Here is a 20,424-nt window from a genome sequence, read left to right as displayed (position 1 = left end):
AACAGCTCAGCTAACCTAAAGGTTGGCAGTTCAAATCCACCAGGTGCTCCTTGGAATCCCTATAGGGCAGTTCTACTCTGTCCTATAGGGTCGCTACAAGTCAGAACCAACTCAATGGCACCTAACAAGATTGTTAGGTACATATAGTTCCTTGACAGGTGTGAGCTGTATGTATTTACTGTTTTTTTTAATCACTTTAAATCAATGATTTTTAGAACTGGAGTAAACAGTAGGACTCAGCTAGTCTAAGTTAACCCTTTCATTTTACAAACATGAAAACTTGTGGTCCAGAGATGAGTCAACTCATTTAAGGCTACAACTCAAATCCAGGGGTTTGATTTTATCTCCACATCAATCTCCCTAAAAAGAGTCTTAGATAAAGGCGCTTGACCTGCACTTAAAACACAGACTGGTTGTCAAAATAGATTTCAAGGTTCATAGCTGGAAAACATCAGGTACTCCAAGCTTGCAAAATGTCAAACAGTGATTTGTTCCACCTTCAAGCGGGTGGTTAGGCCGTTGAGGTGGCGACAAAAAACAGTATGATAACTGAAATGGCAGCCTCATTTGAATATATTATTGCACAGCACGAACTTGACTTTATCTACATAGAATTTTGAGTAAAAATGTAATTGCCAAACAGGCATTCAGACTAAACTTCGTTATAATCACTCACGCGCTGTTGCTATCGATTACATTAAGAACAATTCGGGTGAGTTAAAAAGCTTTTTTAAAAGCTTATCTGAGAGTAATAGGAATCTTAGTAACCAGGCCCATCTCTAGTAATTGAAACGCCTATTTTCATTAGACTGGTTATTGGAGCCCTGATGACACAGTGGTTAAGAGCTATAGCTGCTAACCTAAAGGCTGGCAGTTTGAATCCACCAGCCACTTCTTGGAAACGCTATGGGGCAGTTCTACTACGTCGTATAGGGTCCTATAAGGTCACCAAGAGTCGGAATCGATTCAATGGCAACAGGTCTAATTTTTTTTGTTTTTGGTGGTTGTATCATACTGCTACAAATTTTAATAAACATCAATAGTCTCGTACTTAAAGATCTAACATTACGTATCTTACCAAAACAAAACCAAACCCGTTGCCATCAAGTTGATTCCAACTCATAGCGACCCTATAGCAGCACTTCATGGATTCGAACTGCCAACATTCTGGTTAGCAGCTGCGGCTGTTAACCACTACGCCACCAGGTTTCCTTATGCATCTTAGCGCCTCAAATAAACTCAAAATGATGTACTAGGAACTTCGCAACTTTGTGTACCAAACTCAAAGTGACGTACTAGGAACTTCACAACTTTGTGTACCTTTATCGGTTCTTTTGCTACAATATTGTACAAATCAGGGAGAAAAGACTACATTAATAATATATAACTAAAAGGGAAGATTTAAAAACACCCACAATTACTTCCCATAACAAATACATACCATTCATTATTGCAGGTTTGGGATCTAAGTATTTGTTCAGAAGGATCTTGAACAAAAATGTTTATCTTTCCAAAATACTCTCTACACAGATTTCTCTTTTGACAGCAAGTTTACTGAGGAAAAGTGGTGACACACCGTTTAGCACACTAGCCCTCAAACGATTTCCTATACTCCATCAAGTAAAACTGTTAAGCCTGTATCTCCAACAAACGTATGGTACTATTGTGAAATTACTAGAGTACTAATAGCATGTACATTGTAAAAATACAATAGTACATACTTTTGTTCACTAAAATACTAATTTTTGTGAAAGCAAAGTGATTGATTCATTACTTTTGAAATATTAAATACTTCGTGATATAACCAAAAAAAAAAACCAAACCCACTGCTGTCAGGTCGATTCCAACTCATAGCGACACTACAGGACAGAGCAGAACTGCCCCATCGGGCTTCAAGGCTGCAGATAACCTTTACGGAAGCAGACTGCCACAAATTTTTCCCATGGAAGGCCTGTGGGTTCCAACTGCTGACCTTTTCGGTTAGCGACTGAGTGCTTAACCACTGGGTCACCACAGCTGGTTCTAAGTGTAATTTATTTTAATTGATTTCAGTAATAATCATAGCTATAAGATTCCTAAATAATACAATGTCTAGGATGTGCTTTAAAAATCTCCAGCAAAAAAGGGTAGGAAAAAAATCAAACAAGGTTAGCAAAATATTGATCATCGTTGACGCTGGGTGATGGGTACACAAAGGTTCTTTATACTTTTATACTTTTGCATATACAACTGAGAAATTCCATTATAAAACGTTAAAAAGACCCCTCCCGATGACACAAATGAAAAAAAGCTATAATTGGTTATACTTCCCATCCAGCAATTTTACAAATGTTTTTGCTGAAAAGAAGCCAAAATTTTCCATCTTTCCTGGTATTCTTTCTTCTTGCAGTTATTGGAAGGTACTCATATTTTTTAACAAATGGATTCAAAGCCAAATGAAGTTCTTCGTAAGTTTTAAGTGGGTTAGATATTCTATTTCCAAGTTTTTATAGTATCTTGCAGTTAAGACATTACTTTTACCAATTAAACTACCTAACAATGGTATATTCCAGGGGCAACTCTAAAATACGCTTATTCCTTAGTATGAATTAGCTTCAAAAAAGCAATTTTTTCTCACGTAATCTTAAAATTTCATCTTTTCATGGAAACAGGTATTTTTGTTTGGTTTAGTCTACTAAGTATACTACTACTGATAGCCATCTGTCATCATACAAAAGATGAACCAATTCACAGTATTTTAAGAAAAATGTACATTCTAGTATAACCTGATGTATCTTGTTTCCCAAACTAGTGAACCTGTGATTTTGGCAAATTTCATATTCATTCGCCCATCTTATTCTTCACTTAAGAATTCAGTATCTATGGCTTTAGGTATTTAATATACATTATGAATAAACATCTCATCTTTGTCCAAGTAAAAATACGCATCCACGTATAGCATATCAAATCAGTTTCCAGGTTTACGGCCACAGGTGAGTTCTTTATTATGCTGACTCAGTATTTCCTGAACACGAAGTGTACACTAAGCACTGTGTGAGATAAGATGATAAACAGGACAAGACAAGGAAGCCGCCTACTGCAAAAACCAAAAATGCTGGGGTCCTCAGGAACAAACATAGCTGCTTTACGCTGGAGGCTACAGACAGGCTCACAGCAGATCGTCCCAGGCCTAAATGAAGCCAGGCTAAGCAGATCACACTTCTGTTGAGAGAAACTAGGAGCCACTATCTGTGAAAACGGAAAATGGTCGCTGCTGTGGCTAACGTTCCAATGGCATGACCCCATGTGTGTCAGAGTAAAACCACGCTCCATGGGGTTCTCAATCTCCACAGTAGATGGCCAGGCCTTCCTTCTTAAATGCCTCTGGGTGGGCTCAAACCAGCCTTTCAGTTAGCAGCCGAGCATGTTAACCACTTACACCATCCAGGAACTCCATGGCCACTACTACAGGGACAGAGATGGCAGGAACCACAAAGCGGTAAAGAGGACGCTGTAAACATAAAAAATAAAGTTCTTGGCCACTGACGGCACAAAGAGTCTTACTCTCCAGGGCTTCAAACCGGTTTGTTCAAGCTCACCCCAGAATTTGCATTCCTAGTAACATACCCTAAAAACCCAACTCATAGCAACCCTATAGGATAGAGTAGAACTGCCCCATAGGGTTTCTGTGAGTAACATACCAGGCGATGCTAACGCTGCTGGTTAGGGAGTAGGGATCAATCCACGCACAAGGCTGATTTAATAATAAAAAGTTATTTGGGTGTGACGCCCCGAAGAATGTTTCTTCATTATATACAAATAGGGAAGCAGATTTTGCAGGTAATTTTAAAGCTTACAGTACTTGAAAGCCACCTGGCACCAAGGCAAATCAAAATCACATCAACTTTCTTCATCTGTCCTACTAACTACGGAAGCCACAACCTGATGTAACCATGGTCTTTTAAATGCTGCTCCAGAATCCAAACTTCAGAGCTTTCATTTCATCTAATGCTTTCAATTCACGGACTGGAAAACCCAGCAACTGAATAGCCTGCCCACCCTAACTTCATACAGTAAAATCTGCCAAGGCCTGAAACTGTGTAAACCAAACAGCATGCCAGAAGGAAAACTCAAGTATTTTCCACAAAAACAAGCAGTAGGAAAGTGGTAACGCTGCACCATGTCAAAGGCAGCAAACATGGGAGACGAGGCAGTCAAGTTCCGGCTCTCACAGCTTTCACTGTACATTGTTTGGGGTATATTAAGTGTACCCTTACACTTCAATTTCTAACATACACGTAAGACCTAATATGAATTTAAATATAAAAATTCAACAACAAAACACTTCCTTGACAGGTTTTACTCTTGGAAAAAAAGAGGTTTCTATCATCCAGTTTTTCAGGAACTATTCTTGGCCTGTGCTGGGTACTTCTGAAACCTGTCCTCTTTCTCTTAAGGCCAACTATTTGTATGGCTTCCCAGGACAAACAGTATTATCCTCCTGAAGTTAATGCACTGTGCTGGGAGCAAGGGGATTTAATATATTAATGTTTTACTATGTACTTTAGTCAACAGAACTATGGCCCAAAACAAAAAGAAAGCACTGTCCTGTAGACCCTTCAAGGTATGTCTCCGCATCCACCATAATACAAATAGGATGTAAAAGCATGATTCCAAAACCTGGAATCTTGACCTTTCTATGCTGTTGCTTTTATCAGTCCAAAATTAAGCCATTCCTTTCTGAGCAAACCTCTGCCCATTATCCACACTTCAGAGTACCTGCATATTTTTAAGCTGAACCATGACGAAGTGCCAATTTTTTACCACTTCTGGCCATTTCTTATGATTAAACCTATTACGACTTCACTGGTTACATATATATCCTCATATGTACCAAACTTACAGGCACTCTCTGCTCAAAATCTTCCATGTTTTAGTGTCTTCTGTTGGTGCAACACCTTGTATCTTTCAGTTTTTGTAGGAAGCTGAGTAATGTAGACAGCTCAGTGCATTCATGTCTCTGGAATTTTGAAAAACATTCCTAAGACAGAATACTGTGAATGGCTCTTTATTTAGTCATTTTTTTTTTTTTTTTTACAATTGAAACTCTGGGAATTCAAAATTAACATCCTTGCCCGTGAGCTTCTTATACACACCAGAAAAAGTTTCAACCTACAAAAGAAGAAATAACTCATCAAAAACTTTTAAATATAAATAACCTTAAAACATAAAGCTTTTATGCAACTGTGCCCCGTATGGTTTTTCTCCTCAGCAACTAGGTACTGAGAAGATAAGAAATATGCAGGACCATGCCCTCACCAGTCCAAAGACTGGGAATTTGGTCTCCAATGTCGTGGGACAGGATTTTACACCACTGCACCGGAGCGCTGTGCTCCTTTACAGCACACGGACATAGCCACTCAGTGACCCTAAATGGCTGTCCACATTGATCATTTTCTACCAAGTCTTCAGGAAAGTGACAGTTCTCCCCAGATCCTAATACCCTCCTCGACCCAGTCTATAATTTATCAAGGGCATCCAGTCTTGCTAAAAGTAAGACCATGAATTGTTTGCTGTATTTTTCCTAATTTTACCAAGTATCCAATTTTTTAAAAAACATTCCCAATTCAAAACCTGACACACATAACCCAAATGAGAGTAGGCTGGCTTAGCCATGTGTTTACAACAGAAAGACATATAACACGGCACTTTACTTTTATCTGTCTTTCAACTTTTCCGTAATAAAAAAGTTAACCTGTTACCTTGTGTTCTACATTGTTCTGCTGTGCTTTGTCCAAATGCACTTTGATAAGCCGGCTGCCGTCCAGTTTTACACGGATTCTCTTGCCCACGATCTCACTTGGGAAGACCAAGTCTTCAAGGATCGCGTCATGTACGGCTGTCAGAGTACGGCTTAAAGAAAACAATTACAAACTTAAGGATCTAACAATATCTACCCTCTGGTGAATACCAGAAAGGCCCCTCTTTATTCAAAATGTAAATGGCAAATTTCATTCAAACTGATTTTCAAACAGACTAGCTACATGTAATGTAATCACACCAAAACCTAACTGGAGAAGCAACTTACTGATTGATTTAAAATGCTATTTTAATTTTGATACCATGTAAACAACACACACACCAAGCTGCTCTAAGCGATTGTCTCCAGGGAATGGAGACTAATATAAGGACTTTCATTTTATTTTTATAAAGTTTATTTTTCCTTAGGATTTCACAACCAGTTTACTGCAATAACCTCTTCACTCAGTAAAGATGAGTCCTGCTCATCTCCAAAACCATCCCTTCCTTCCAACGTCATCAAAGTCATCTTTGCAAAACACTAATGTGATCATATGGCTTCCCTATTCAAGAGCCCTCTTTGCCTCCAAGATAACACTCCTCTAGCTGCCTGACAAGTCCTCCTTGTTCTCTAAGACCCAACTGAGGCAATATTCCAGCCCCAAAGATAGTGTTCTATCCCAGTTCTAGGGCAGTGGGCCCTCCCACGTGGATCCCTGATCGTTTCCTTTGGTAGCACTTTCCCTACAATGCACTCCATTCATCCAAGTACTTGTCTGTCTCCAAGCAGCCTGCAGGCTTTTTGAGGATAAGCCCATGTCTCTACTGACACCTAACACACACTCAACACTAACAACACTAACAGGAACTGCCACTGAGCTCCTAGCACCTGTGAAGCAAGGATCCTGCACAATATTATCCTCACAATAACCCAAAACGACAGATCCAAGCTTCATTCCACAGATGAAAGTTTCGACGTTCAAAGAGATGAAAGTACCTCGCCCAATCATGCAGCTCATTTGGGCAGAGCCATGATGTGAACCAGGGCCTGTAACTCCCGTAATACACTACTGCTGTGCTGCAATCATTCATTTCCAACCCATCCCCACTCGTGGAAACCGCCAATAGAATCTTGCGCCTCTCCGTGATATCACAATCAAGTCCACAACCTGCCTGGCTCAAGAATGAAGGAGGTTTAATTAATTCTAAAATTCTGGGGTATCTACTACGTACCACAGGATATCAGGTTAAGTCAAGAGATGATTGTTACTTTCTATACTAACCCTTCTGGCACTCTGTACCTCCCGTAAGTAGCGACCTTGAATTATGATTATTTGTCTAGGTCTTAACCCACAGTAAATCATAAAATATTTTTACTTCGTATCTGGAAACACCCACAATACACAATTAACATTTGAGAAATGGCCAAACAGAAGCTACCCTGATGGCAATCAATGACTGCCACGAGGTCTCTGTTGCGTGGCCACAGACGTATACTCGAAACATAAACCAATTTTGGCAGCAAGCTTGAAGGAAATCACCTCCCAAAGCCTTTAGCACCTTTCAAGAAAGCAAGTGAGGCAGCCAGCTCAGCTGTTCACTGCTACTCATTACTTAAGCAGATTCTGAGCGTGCTAGGAAAGTACACTAATACGGAAATTTGTTCATGACTTTGTTTAAAAATTAGAGTAGCACCAATGTTCACTGCACTATGCACAACAGCCCAAAAGTGGAAACAACCTAAATGCCCATCAACAGACGAGTGGATAAACAAAACTTGGTACATACACACAATCCTACTGTCAGTAGGAGAAACGAAGTCTTGATACACGCTACAATATGGACGAAGCTTGAAGACATTACGCTGAATGAAAAACGTCAATCCCAAGAGGACAAATATTATCTGACCTCACTTATACAAAGACACAAGAAAAAGCAAAAAAAAAAAAAAAAGCCAGAGTAGAATGAAAGCTACTCTTCAAGTCAGATGGCAATGTTGTTGTCTAAAATTTTTTACAGGGGGGCAATGCATCTTTATATTACAAACAAGAGCTGAAGGATTTCAGAGGAAAAATAATTGTAACCCTGCTACAGACAGCAGAAGCCAAAGAAAATGTTTTCAATCTGTGTAGAAGATAACTACTGAAGGACTGAGAGAAATAAACCTAATGGCAGAAACCCAGATCAGAAGAGTGGTAGAATCCCTGTGACCTACTGTCTTAGTTATCTAGTGCTGCTATAACAGAAATCCCACAAGCAGGTGGCTTTAACAAATGAAGTTTATTTTCTCACAGTTTAGCAGGCTAAAAGTCCAAATTCAGGGTGCTGGCTCTAGGGGAAGGCTTTTTCTGTCGCCTCTGGAGAAAGGTCCTTAACTCTTCAGCTTCCTGGTTCCTTGGAGATCTTCCATGTGTGCTGGCATCTATCTTACCCTGTCTGTGCCCACTCTTTTGTTTAATCTTTTGTATCTCCAAGAGATTAACTCAAGACACACCCTATGCTAACCCTATCTCATTAACATAACAAAGAGCCCATTCCCAAATGGGACTAACCACAGGCATAGAGATTAGGATTTATAACATGTTTTTGGGGAGACATAATTCAATACACAACACCTACCAATTATATCTTAGTGTGAGGGAGACGGTAAGGCTTTAGTTATAGACAGGACACTAGGAACATTGTAAAGCCATTACCTGAAAAACACAGCCTGGAGGGCAAGTGATAATTAAGGTTGCAGAGTTGGCAATCAGTTGGGTGCATCACTTTTATTCTTAAACCCTAATTCCAGTTCTCAGAATTGGGATTACAAAGCCCTGGGTATCATGGTTAACAAACCTAATCTTATCCTCTGTATCTGATCTCTTGCAAACCATCTGGAATACTAAGTAACATCCCTTAATTCTTATGCCACTCCAACTACCCATAAAATAAGTTCAAAGTATTGAGCCATATAATTCAATTTCTAGAAACTCTAGCACCTAACTGTCCGGCCTCATCCACTACTCCCCTTCCTTCCTATGCACCATGACGTAATATAACATCCACCTAACAATACTAGATTCCCATCGCTTTCTATCTTCCAGTGGCTTTCGGAACAAGACAGAGTTTAAAAAATAATCCAGTACAGGCAGTCCCCGTTTTACGTCGCATTCAAGTTACCAGGAACCACATTAACAACCTTCTTTGTGTTTTTATCTGTTGTTCATCTTATCGTCAACAGCACCTATTCCATACAATGCTGCGGCACGTTGTTTGCTGATGTCATCAGAACTCTAAGTTTACATGTCACGTTTCCAACACCGAAAACCAAATATCAGATTTACAGAGATACTGATAATAAAGGGCAGTAATAATGAAAACTTAACAAAAAAATGACAGTCAACTTTCGTCAGGACTTAGGACAGAATCGTAGGAACGGAACCCCGTGTAAAGTCAGGGACTACCTCTACTACTACACTACAGCTGGAATGAACAAATTCTTCAAGCTTTGGGTCAGCTACCTCATCCATTCCATTAGTCAGGATAACAATACACGTTGTAAAGACTTCATAAGATTGTTACCTATCCAGCAATTAGAGAAATACTACAACACCTTTTGCCAAGCTGGTCCCTAAGGAAATGTCTACAGGGGCCCAATAATGCATGTCTGTGAAGCAGTGTACTAATAAGAGACATTAACAAAATACCAAGAGACCTACTACAAGAAGCCAAGTATCAACAGCTGTGTTTATGCCGGACACTCTGTAACAAGTCAATCAGTTCATAAAAAATATTTCTTCCATCAGCATCTTCAGGTGCAGTGATACTTTTACCTATGTTAGGTCCAGAAAATCCACCTCACTAATTTTTAGCACTAAACCACAATCAAAAACAGTAAACAAAGGAAAAGATATTTATCTCAGCCCACCTCAATTATGCATAACATGCTTTATCAGACAGTGCTAAGCTAATGGTTTCCACCTCAACTTTCATATCCTTTACCCAAAGAACTGAAAGAAAGTCTCATCTTTTGTGACAGCCTTGCCCTATATGCTGCCTATATGAATACAAGTGAATTGTACCTCTATTAACAAATTTTAAAACATTCTATATATACACAGGAGACCAGAGTTACTCAGTGAAAATCCCCATAAACTCTACCAATACTTAAATTTTGATATTTACCACTTACTATAAACTACAACTCATACAATTAACAGTTGTAAGTAAGAGTGGTACACATACTTTTTTTGCTGATAAAAATACTCACCTCCTGGGACGCTTCTGCTTATTTTTTGTACGACTTTTTCGAGTTGGTTTAGGCAGAATTCTCCTCTGTAAGGTAAAAATTACCATGCAACAAAATGCAAAAAAGGGCTGTAAGCTGACAGAAGACTAAAAGCTGTCAAACTGCTTCAACAGCAAAACAACGTAGTAACAGAATAAGTTCAAAGGTCAAGAAAGCAAAATAACCTAATTTGCTGAAAAGTCATTCTGTGATTATTACTTCCTAATTTTCCCACTAATTCATTGTTTATATTAAAATGCTATGGAAGAAATTTGGTTGCTTCATGATTGATCTGATCCCACAAATACTACACATTCAATTACACCCACTGCCCAATGTAGGTACTAAAATGCCTAACCCGTGGCTGTCAAGTTAATTCACAGCCACCCAGAAGAGTATTTCTTGTATTCCTGATCAATCTGGCACTTAATCCCCCCGCCAGAACTCAGCTGACACCAAGGCCAGGTCTGAACGTAGATCATGTAACAACGTAACGTACCTGAGCAATAAAGACAACATGCTTTCCACTGAACTTTTTCTCCAGTTCGCGTACTAGCCTGACTTGGATTTTCTGGAAAGACTTCAGTTGAGGAACGGGAACAAAGATTATAATAGCTTTCCGGCCACCACCAACTTCAATTTCCTAGAGCAAAAAAGTCAATACTATTTTAAGTTCATAACGTCCATCCTTCCCATTCAAACAGTCCTGTGGGTTACCGTTCAACGCAAATACTGGCTGCAATATATGCCTGATTCATTAAGACCCCTTTTAGCATTTTCATTAGCTCATAATTGCCATAAACCACAGCTCCACTAAGTCTATCTCATGCCTGACAAAGCTGACACACAAAACTTTGTGAATTTGTTGGTAACCATACACATGGTTAACTTACTACAGAAAATTTTAAATTTTGCCCAAGCGAAAATGATGGCCAATGAATGGTCCTCTACACAATCCTATTCAAATTTTAAACTGTCCAAAAAAACTGTAGATTATAAAAACATAAACTTAAAATAATCTGTACATTAAGCAGTTATGAGTCAAGATTGTTACTTCAAAAAATAAAATGTTGACATCAAATTAGAGATAAAGAGAAAATTCTAAACTCCTGAATGTTCTAACAGGCATTTTTAATATAAATACACCACATGTTAATAAGGCCAACCCTCAGAGAATTTCTCAACTTCTATACTTTCTTACTCCAGGAACAAGGAGGAATAAAAACCGGACTTCAACTCAGAACAAATTATTCCCACCAATCTACATTCCCTCAGACTACATGTCACTGTTAAAGCCAACATCCATGACAGACTGCTACTTCCACTTTTGCACCAACACTATGCTTTAATTCCAAGCTAAGTTTAGTTTCCTATGACATCTTACTATCTTTACTACTAAATAACGCCAGATATATCCAAAAATGAACCCAGTTCATACTATTTTTCTGCATTATGCAACTGATCAGGTAAACTCCAATTCCACTTTCAAATGGGGCACATGTAACTGTATATAACAATATACCCCAATCTTCTCTGAAGGCTGTATCAAGGGACCAGGCCTCAAATTGGCATTAAATTTACGTCGTCATTCAACAATAAAACAACTCCTCTAAGGCACTGTTTCCAGAGTACACACTACGCTTCTCCCTTCGTTTTAACAAAGGAAAAACTAAGTTTACCTTGGCTGCGGTTATATTCAGCTCCCTCAACTGAGCCTTTAAGTCCGAGTTCATCTCCAGTTCAAGCAGCGCCTAAAGAAAGAGAAAACAGCACAAGCCAAACCTCAATGTCTACAGGGCCGTCAACACGCCGGCACCCGTCCCGCCACCACCAAAACCTGTCACAACCTGCAGGAACGTAGCAAGTGCTGCCCAGGGGCGAAAAAGCTACCATCCCGGTGGTGTTTGGGAGGGGACCCGGGAGACCCAGCCGGACACACATGGCCACTCTACCAGAAGCACACATACCCCGAAAGCCACCCGTCAGTTCCGGAGACGCGCAAGTGTGGGGTCACAGCCCCTCTCCCCAGTCTTTCACCTACTTGAGAAATGCCAGACTCGAACTCATCCGGCTTTTCGCCATTGGGCTTCACAATCTTCGCGCTTGAACTGAACATGGCCTTTTCCTGAAAACAAAGAAGGAATTAAATGTACCAACCCTCCACAGTCCCGTCGGCCTGCTCACCCACCGCCAGCTCCCAGGAAGGGGCTCCTCCCGCCCCGTCAACACGCGCCCGCTGTCGGCTGCCCGCTCCGCGCGCGCCGGCTCCAGCCCCACCGTCTTGTGCCGGGCAAAAGCGACCCTCTGTATAAGCCATCGGAGGGGACCGGCCAGGTAATCGGCTGTATCCCGACTCAGTGAAGAGAGTCCGTCGCTTCTGGACTAATTACAGGAGGTATTTTTCTCACTGTCGGCAGAAAAGTTCCTCCTTAGCACAAGCCGTATCACCTACCTTGCTGAGGGCCGGCGTAGGAAGGGGCCAAAACCTCGCGAGAACTGGTCAAAACTCGGCGGCGAAGGGGAAGAGGAGGGAATAAAGCTAAAACGAGAGTGGAAACCGGAAGGAGCCTGAGAAACTTTAAAAATCCTAGAGAGTCCCAGGAAGTGGGGACGAGTTAGTTCGTAACGCTTTTCCTCCGTCGGAGTGGTTCTGTTGGGTCGGTTTAAACGTTTGTGTATTTGTTCCGAAGGTTCATAGCGTCTGCTTTTATTAGAGGTTCTGGAGCCGGGGTGGCCGGGGCATCTGGTCGAGATCCTAGGCGGAATCTGGGAAGAGGTGGAGATTGAGAAAGGCAACAGAAGTTTTAAAAAGCTTGCTTAGTTAAATTACTAATTAGTTCCTTAAGTTCATTCCGGTGCCAATGTATGGAAGGCCTCTGTTCCAGCACTGTTAGCCTTTGACGGTGGATAGATGTTTAAGGCACGGTCCCTGCCTTCTAGGGACTTAGAGTCTGCAAGTTGGGAGAGTGATTACACAGCGGTAAGGAATTAAAAAAAGAAAAAAAAGGAATTGGAGACGGCTAATTCGATTCGACGGCACTGGGTTTAATTGAATGATACGTGATTCAAATGAGTACCCAAGTAGAGTGGGGAAAAAAAAATGCTTTGGCAAAAGTCAGGATTTAAACCGAACAAAGTAGGGTATGACCCAAAAGGGAATGAATATGATAAAAGATTTGGGGATGATAAATTGTTTTGGAGTGGGTGGAAAATACGCAATTCAACAAAGCAGCATTTATTTTTAAAGTGCCCACCATCGTGCCATGCTATTAAATTTAAATTGGTGTGTAAAGGTAGAGGCACTGACACAGTAATTCAACGAACATACCACGCTTTCCATGGTCTGATACTGTGTTGTTAGGCGCCCTCCAGTCCATCCCACTCATTGCGACCCCTGTGTACAACAGAAGGAAACACTGCCTTCTTTGTTTGCCAGCCACGCCCTCCCCCCCCGAGATATTTTTGTAAGGGTACTATGCTAGTTTTTTTCTTCAAGCAACACATAAAAAAATTGCATAAAGGAGATTATGAAAATACAGGGGGGAGGAGAGGAGAGGAAGCAGTTTGCAAATAAACATAGGTGTGCGTTATTTGCATAAAATACGGTAGCTAATCAGTGAATTTTCTTTTGATGTTCTATTACTGAGAATAAGTTTCACCTAAATATCATTAGTCTAAATCTTTTATTCAGAAGTACGTTTCAAACAGCCTTGTGCATGTATTTTTTTCATATTGTCGAAGGAGTACTTCAGGGTAAATTCCTGGAAGTGGCACTGCATGGTCAAAAGTTAGATGTATGTGTGAGACCACAACTTCATCTGCTCTGAGACCGGAAGAACTAGATGGTGCCTAGTTACCTCTACCATCTGTTCTAATCAAGGCCACAATAGATGGAGCCCAACAGAAAAGGAGGAAGAAGTGGAACAGAACCTCAAATTCCTTAAAAAAAAAAAAAAACCGGACCTACTGGACTGGTTGAGACTGTAGGACTCCTGGAGACGATCGCCCTGAGACACTCTTCAAACCTGGAACTAACGTCTGAGGTCTCCTTGTAGCTAAATAACAGATTGGCTAACAAAATAATGTCACCCACAGATACTGTGTTCCTTTGAAAATCGCCTATATGAGATCCAACGGTCAATAATTACTATAAAACAAAGATGAGACTGTAAGGGGGCAGTGCCGGGAAACTGGATTAATGGAAACAGAATGATTAGAACAGAAATAATACGAATGCTCACACATTGTGAAAAATGTAATCAATGTCACTGAACAATTTGTGCACAAATCGTTGAATGGGAACCTCAGCTGCTGTGTAAACCGTCACAGAAAACGCAGTAAAATACAAATTAAAAAAGCAGCTGCCGATGTAATTTTGGTACGCATTGACAAATTCTCCTGGAAAACGGTTCTGCAATATATGAGTCCCTCTTTCCTCACAGGATCCCTGACAGAATGCTGTCATGTTTTTTAATTTTTTTTCTATCTCATAGGTGAAAATGGTACCTCCATGTAGTTTTTACCTGCGTTTCTCTCATAATTGAAGTTGAAAGTCTTTTCAGGTGTTTCATATGTTTAAGGGCCATTTTTCTACCTTTTTATATCTTTTTGTGAATTGTCTGTTCTTCTGAGCGTTCTTCAATTGGATTTTTGGTCTTCCCCTCACCCACCACCACCACAGATTTTTTAATTGTTTAGTGGGCACTTTTCCAAACAAATAATTCCTAAGTTCCTGATATCTCTGACATCGTTTTCAGTATAGCAAACAACTATGACTGGGTCAAATCATCTAATCTTTTGAATCCTCAATTTAATCTTTTGTTAAATGAAGGGATTAAATTCAGGTAAAGTTAATTATCTACAAGCTTAAGAATTAGTGGTGTGTTTTTTTTTTTTTTTTTTAACTTTAATATCCAGACGAATCACCTGGGAATCATGTTAAAATGCATATTCTGATTCAAAAGTTTTAGGTCTGGGCCCGATATTTTACATGTCTAACAAGCTAGAGGGTCGGCGAAAAAGAGGAAGACCCTCAACGAGATGGACTGACACGTCGCCTGCAACACTGGACTCAAGCACAGCAACCACTGTGAGGATGGCGCAGGACCGGGCAGTGTCTCGTTCTGTTATGCATAGGGTCACTATCAGTCGGAACCCACTCGACAGCACCTGACAACAACAAGCTATGAGTTGGAATCGACTCAACGGCAACAATTTGGTGTTTTGGTTTTAGCAAGCTTCCAGGGTGATACCAATGATGCTGGTCCAGGAACTACACTTGGAGCAGCAAGAAACTAGGTTGTAGCAAGGAGTTGAAACTAGACATAGTGCTGTAGTGGTTAAGAGCTCAGCTGCTGACCAAAAGGTCAACAGTTTGAATCTACCAGCTGCTCCTTGGGAACCCTATGGGGCAGTTCTACTCTGTCCTATAGGGTCACTGAGTTGGAATTGACTCGAAGGCAACAGGTTTGGTTTTTTACAGGTAGTAGCAGAGAACTAAGGGAACTAATTACAAACAGCTTAGTCCTGGAGGGACCTAGAGACCCTGGGTAGCTGGTTACTGCACACAGGAGCATGTGGGAGCAGTTAAAAAAGCAGAATCTGTTTACCTTAAAAAAAAAAAAAAAAGAACGTGACTTCTATATGGTGTAAAAGTACCCATTTAAAAAGATCAGGCATTGGACATGTATAATCTTTGTAATGCAGAGGGGTTAGAGGTCAGAAAGCTGAGAGAGCCATAGTAAAGGCAGAGGGTAGACATCAAAGTCAGTTTTTCCTCTCCAAACCCCAGCTTCTGATGCCAATAATGTCATGACAGAAGGAGAGTTACTGATTAGTCCTTGTATGTAAAATGAATTTATGGACCTGTCTGTTCCATCAAAAATTAATGGATTGAATTTAACGGAAGGTCTTTTCTCTCCTCTCCACTTACAGCTGGCAGATTTTTAATTCTGTTATTATCTACTAGCCAGTATAAGGAGAATATAAGTAAAATGAATGTGCAAGCCTGTGATGAATGTGAAAATCCCATGTTAGCACGCATTTAGCTAGAGCAAGGTCACTGGCTTATTCTTGAAAGTTTTAAGGTCAATTTTCCTGTACAACAGTACATACTTTTTAGATATTAGCGACCTTCCAGGTGGACTGAAGGCTAACCACTTATATATTAATATTTAAAATACAGAAATAATCACACTTGCTTTTATCATAAACTGATAATTTATTCATTTTAAATATTTTTATTCAAGAGCAACACCATTCTTAGCATTAATTTTTCTGAAATATGTACATGACTAAAAGATTGAAAGTGGTGTGAGCACATTTGTGTATCAGACAATGTAAGAGGCATTACACATATTTAATATTCACAACCACTGTGCAAGGTGTCCTAGCTCCATTTTTCAAAGGATGAAACAGTTTAAGCAACTCACCAAGTTTATACAGCTAGTAAATTGTAGAGGAACCCTGGTGGTGCCCTGGTTACAGTGCTCAGGTGCGAACCAAAAGGTCAGCGGTTCGAACCTACCAGCCACTCCACAGGAGAAAGATGTGGCAGTCTGTTTCTGAAAAGATTTACAGCTTTGGAAACCCTATGGGGCAGCTCTACTCTGTCCTATAGGGTTGCTGTGAGGCGGAATCAACTCGAGAGCAGTCGGTTTTTTGGTTTTTAGTAAATCGTAGAGCTGGGAACGTGAAGTCACTATATTGTGAACTTCCCAGCTCAAGATAGGAGGAGAAAAGAAGAGATCCCGGTGCAAACATGACACATACGCACACAGAGTCTTGCGTTTCTTTTCCTTCTGCAAGTATGTTCTAACGATCACTGCTTTGGAGCTCCACAACAAATCTGACGTTAGTGTGCCAGGGTTTTTTTGTTTTTTTTTTATCCCTGTTTGGCCAGGGAGGAAGCTGAGGTTTAGAAGTTACTTGACTGATGCCCTCTGGAATGGCCATCAGGTATCAAATTTTGAGCACTTGCTAGGCTGTTCCTGAGAACAGTTCACTTTAGGGCCTGTCCTTTAAATGGGTTAAATAACGAAAGTACATTGTTTCTGGAAGATTGCACTTAAAATGCTAGGAGGACTATAATAATTTATTACCATTCCTAGGGCTGGGAAGGGGTGTTTTCTAACCAATCTCCAGCCTGCCTGTGTGGACTGGTAAGGTCTAACACACCTAGTAGAAAACTAGAGGGGTGTATGTGCCGAAGGAGGGGTGTGGGGGCACAAGGGCATACCAAGTGTATTTGACACGTCGAGTGCATTTTTTTTAACACCCTCCTCCATTCTACAAAAATATTTTTAGTTATAATCCTGTAATCAGGAACAACCATTATTTTCTTAATTCATTCTTTGTCTTTAAAACGAGAATTTAACATTTAAAAAGAGGGTTAAATGTTCATTTAAAAGACATTGTTGAAATTCAGTAAAAAAGGTGTGAACAAAGACTTGGACTTACCAAACAAAAATATTTCACCTAGTAGCTCTCTTTGCCCTTTTGCACTGTTTTAAATGCAAGTGACCACACAGAATTAATTCGAGTTCCATCCTTTGTCTTTATGATCACTGTGCTGTCATCCTTTGCTTGCAATCTGCTGTTTAAATGCAGAAGGGCCTGAAACTCCAGGTGCTGGAGACACAAGCCGCACTGAAGAAAGTGCCACCAATTCCGAACCTTATAAACTCATTTGTAGCTGAGCCCGTGTGTGTTGGAGCCAACTGTATAACTGGAAGTTCTTGGAATTAACATCCATGTAAAATGTTTATTAAAAGTTAAGTCATGAAAATGTGGGACATTATATGTATATTATTAAAACTCAACGGTAAACAAGAGTTTAGAAGGCTTTTTTCAAAGAGGAGTGTTTTTATCACTGACGGTGTGTAGAATTGTCAGTGATTGCTGATAACAAAGCTATCTGACTTTTGACCAGGTTTTATTTTTTTTTTTAATTCTCTCTTTGTAAAATCAGTTGCTGTTTAGTCTATTCTGACTCATGGCAAACATGTGTGTTAGAGTAGAATTGTGCTCCATAGGGTTTTCAGTGGCTGATTTTTTGAAAGTAGATCACCAGGCCTTTCTTCTGAGGTGCCTCTGGGTACACTAGAACCTCCAACCTTTTGGTTAAGAAATGAGCACATTAACCATTTGCAGCACCCAGGGATTCCCTCTATAGATAAAAACCAAAAACAAACAAACAAACAAAAAAACCCCATTGCCGTCAAGTCGATTCCGACTCATAACAACCCTATAGGACAGAGTAGAACTGCCCCATAGAGTTTCCCGGAGCACCTGGAGGATTTGAACTGCCAGCCTTTTGGTTAGCAGCCGTAGCTCTTAACCACTATGCCACCAGGGTTTCCAATTTTTTTTTTTTTTTTAAGGCACCCTTATTACCTGAACCACCAGGCGTCTGTCAGGTTGTTGTATTGTGGTGGCTTGCATGTCGCTGTGATGCTAGATGCTGTGATACTGGAAGCTTTACCACCCAAATCCCAGGAGGGTCACTTATGGTGGACAGGTTTCCCTGGAGCTTCCAGACTAAGACAGACTAGGAAGAAGGACCTGGCAGTCTACTTCTAAAAAATCCAACTACGGAAAACCTTATGAATAACAGCGGAACATTGTCTGGTATAGTGCCGGAAGATGAGCCCCTGAGGCTGGAAGGCACTCAGAATATGACCTGGGAAGAGCTGCCTCCTCAAAGTAAATATAACCTTAATGACGTGGATGGAGTCAAGCTTTTGGAACCTTCATTTGCTGGAGTGGCAAGACTCAAAATGAGAAGAAACAGCTGCAAATATCCATTAATAGAAGGCAGAATATACAAAGTATGAATCCAGGAAAATTGGAAGTTGTCAACTATGAAATGCAATGCATAAACATCAATATCCTAGGCATTAGTGAGCTGAAATAGAGTGGTACTGGTCATTTTAAATTGAACAATCATATGGTCTACTACACTGGGAATGACAAAATAAAGAGGAATAGCATCACATTCATCATCAAAATAACATTTCAAATTCTACCCTGAAGTACAACGCTGTCAGTGATAGGATAATATCCACACACCTACAAGGAAGACCAGTTAATATAGCTGTTATTCAACTTTAACACACCAACCACTAATGCCAAAGATGAAGGAATTGCAGATTTTTACCAACTTCTGCAGTCTGATATTGATTAGACATACAATCAAGATATATTGATATTTACTGGTGATTGGAATCCAAAAGTTGGAAACAAAGGAGAACAATCAGTATTTGGAAAATATGGCTTTTGTTATAGAAATGACATCAAAGATCGCATGATAGAATTTCACAAGACCAATGACTTATTCATTAGCAAATAGCTTTTTTCGACAACATAAATGGCTACTACGCACATGAGCCTCACTGAATGGAAACACAGGAATCAAATCCACTACATCTATGGAAAGAAATGGTGGAAAAGCTCGATATCATCAGTCAGAACAAGGCCAGAGCTATCAATTAATCATATGAAAATTCAAGTTGAAGGAAAAAAAAAAAAAAAAAGTCCATGAGAGCCAAAATACGACCTTGACTATATCCCACCTAAATTTAGAGACCATCTCAAGAATAGATTGGACACATTGAACACCAGTGACCAAAGACCAGATGAGTTGTAGAATGACATAAGGACATCATTCATGAAGAAAGCAAAAGGTCATTAAAAAGACAGGAAAGAATGAAAAGAAAAAATGGATGTCAGGAGAGACTCTGAAACTTGTTCTTGAATGTACAGTAGCTAAAGCAAATGGAAGAAACGAAGACGTAAAAGAGCTGAACAGAAGATTTCAAAAGACAGCTGGAGAAGACAAAGTATTATAATGAAATATGCAAAGGCCTGGAATTAGAAAACCCAACAGGTAGAACACATTTGGCATTTCCCAAGCTGAAAGAACTGAAGGAAAAATTTAAAGCCTCGAGTTGCAATATCAAAGGATTCTATGGGCAAAATATTGAATGATGCAGGAAGCATCAAAGGAAGATGGAAGGAATACACAGTCTCTGTACAAAAAAGAAATGTTCAGCCATTTCAGGAAGTAGCATATAATCCAGAATCGATGGTATTGAAGGAAGGAGTTCAAGCTGTGCTGAAGACACTGGCAAAAAACAAGGCTCCAGAAATTGATGGAATACCAATTGAAATGTTTCATGAATGGATACAGTGCTGGAAGTGCTCAGTCCTGTAAGCCAAGAAATTTGGAAGACAGTTACCATGTGGTTTAAAATCAGAAAAGGTGTATGTCAGGATTGTTCCCTTTCACCATACTTATTTAATCTGTATGCTGGACTATATAAATAAGAATGGGGCATCAGGATTGAAGGAAGACTCATTAACAACAGCAATATGCA

General features: G+C 40.0%; 2 protein-coding genes and 1 non-coding gene across 5 annotated transcripts in view; all 3 read right to left on the bottom strand.

Annotated features, from left to right (window-relative positions):
- Positions 1–4,992, bottom strand: part of COLEC11 (collectin subfamily member 11) — an 87,726-nt gene extending 82,734 nt beyond the window's left edge. The window contains exon 1 of the mRNA XM_003411873.4: positions 4,883–4,992. The gene's annotated coding sequence lies outside the window, so the exon portion shown is untranslated. The remainder of the gene's footprint in view (positions 1–4,882) is intronic.
- Positions 4,993–5,000: 8 nt separating this feature from the next.
- Positions 5,001–12,545, bottom strand: RPS7 (ribosomal protein S7). Of its 3 annotated transcripts, none has more exons than XM_010591864.3 (7): positions 12,501–12,545; positions 12,090–12,173; positions 11,728–11,799; positions 10,548–10,691; positions 10,031–10,095; positions 5,742–5,892; positions 5,001–5,151 (listed from the first exon to the last, which is right to left on the bottom strand). In XM_010591864.3, exons 2-7 carry the CDS (start codon positions 12,162–12,164, stop codon positions 5,074–5,076), a joined length of 585 nt encoding a protein of 194 aa, XP_010590166.1. In that variant the 5' UTR covers positions 12,165–12,173; positions 12,501–12,545; the 3' UTR covers positions 5,001–5,073. The 3 variants fall into 3 exon arrangements, with proteins under 3 accessions (XP_010590166.1, XP_010590167.1, NP_001272955.1); XM_010591865.3 differs by lacking the exon at positions 12,501–12,545 and adding an exon at positions 12,326–12,437; NM_001286026.1 differs by lacking the exon at positions 12,501–12,545 and having other exon boundaries at positions 5,074–5,151; positions 12,090–12,167.
- Positions 5,222–5,429, bottom strand: LOC111751197 (small nucleolar RNA SNORA73 family). The gene has a single exon (XR_002786295.2). It is a non-coding gene; the product is annotated as a small nucleolar RNA SNORA73 family (small nucleolar RNA).
- Positions 12,546–20,424: the final 7,879 nt, after the last annotated feature.

Source organism: Loxodonta africana, chromosome 12 (genome assembly GCF_030014295.1).
Source record: "Loxodonta africana isolate mLoxAfr1 chromosome 12, mLoxAfr1.hap2, whole genome shotgun sequence".
In the NCBI taxonomy this organism is placed as follows: domain Eukaryota; kingdom Metazoa; phylum Chordata; class Mammalia; order Proboscidea; family Elephantidae; genus Loxodonta; species Loxodonta africana.
This window is presented reverse-complemented; position numbering and strand designations above follow the sequence as displayed.

Bases quoted from the DNA above. Each gene is read 5' to 3' on its own strand.
- RPS7 (XM_010591864.3), bottom strand. From the start codon at position 12,164: ATGTTCAGTTCAAGCGCGAAGATTGTGAAGCCCAATGGCGAAAAGCCG. The intron at 10,692-11,727 runs GTAAACTTAGTT...TTTTTGCTCTAG, and splicing joins TGAATATAACCGCAGCCAAG to GAAATTGAAGTTGGTGGTGG. The intron at 5,152-5,741 runs GTAACAGGTTAA...CTTCTTTTGTAG, and splicing joins AGAACAATGTAGAACACAAG to GTTGAAACTTTTTCTGGTGT.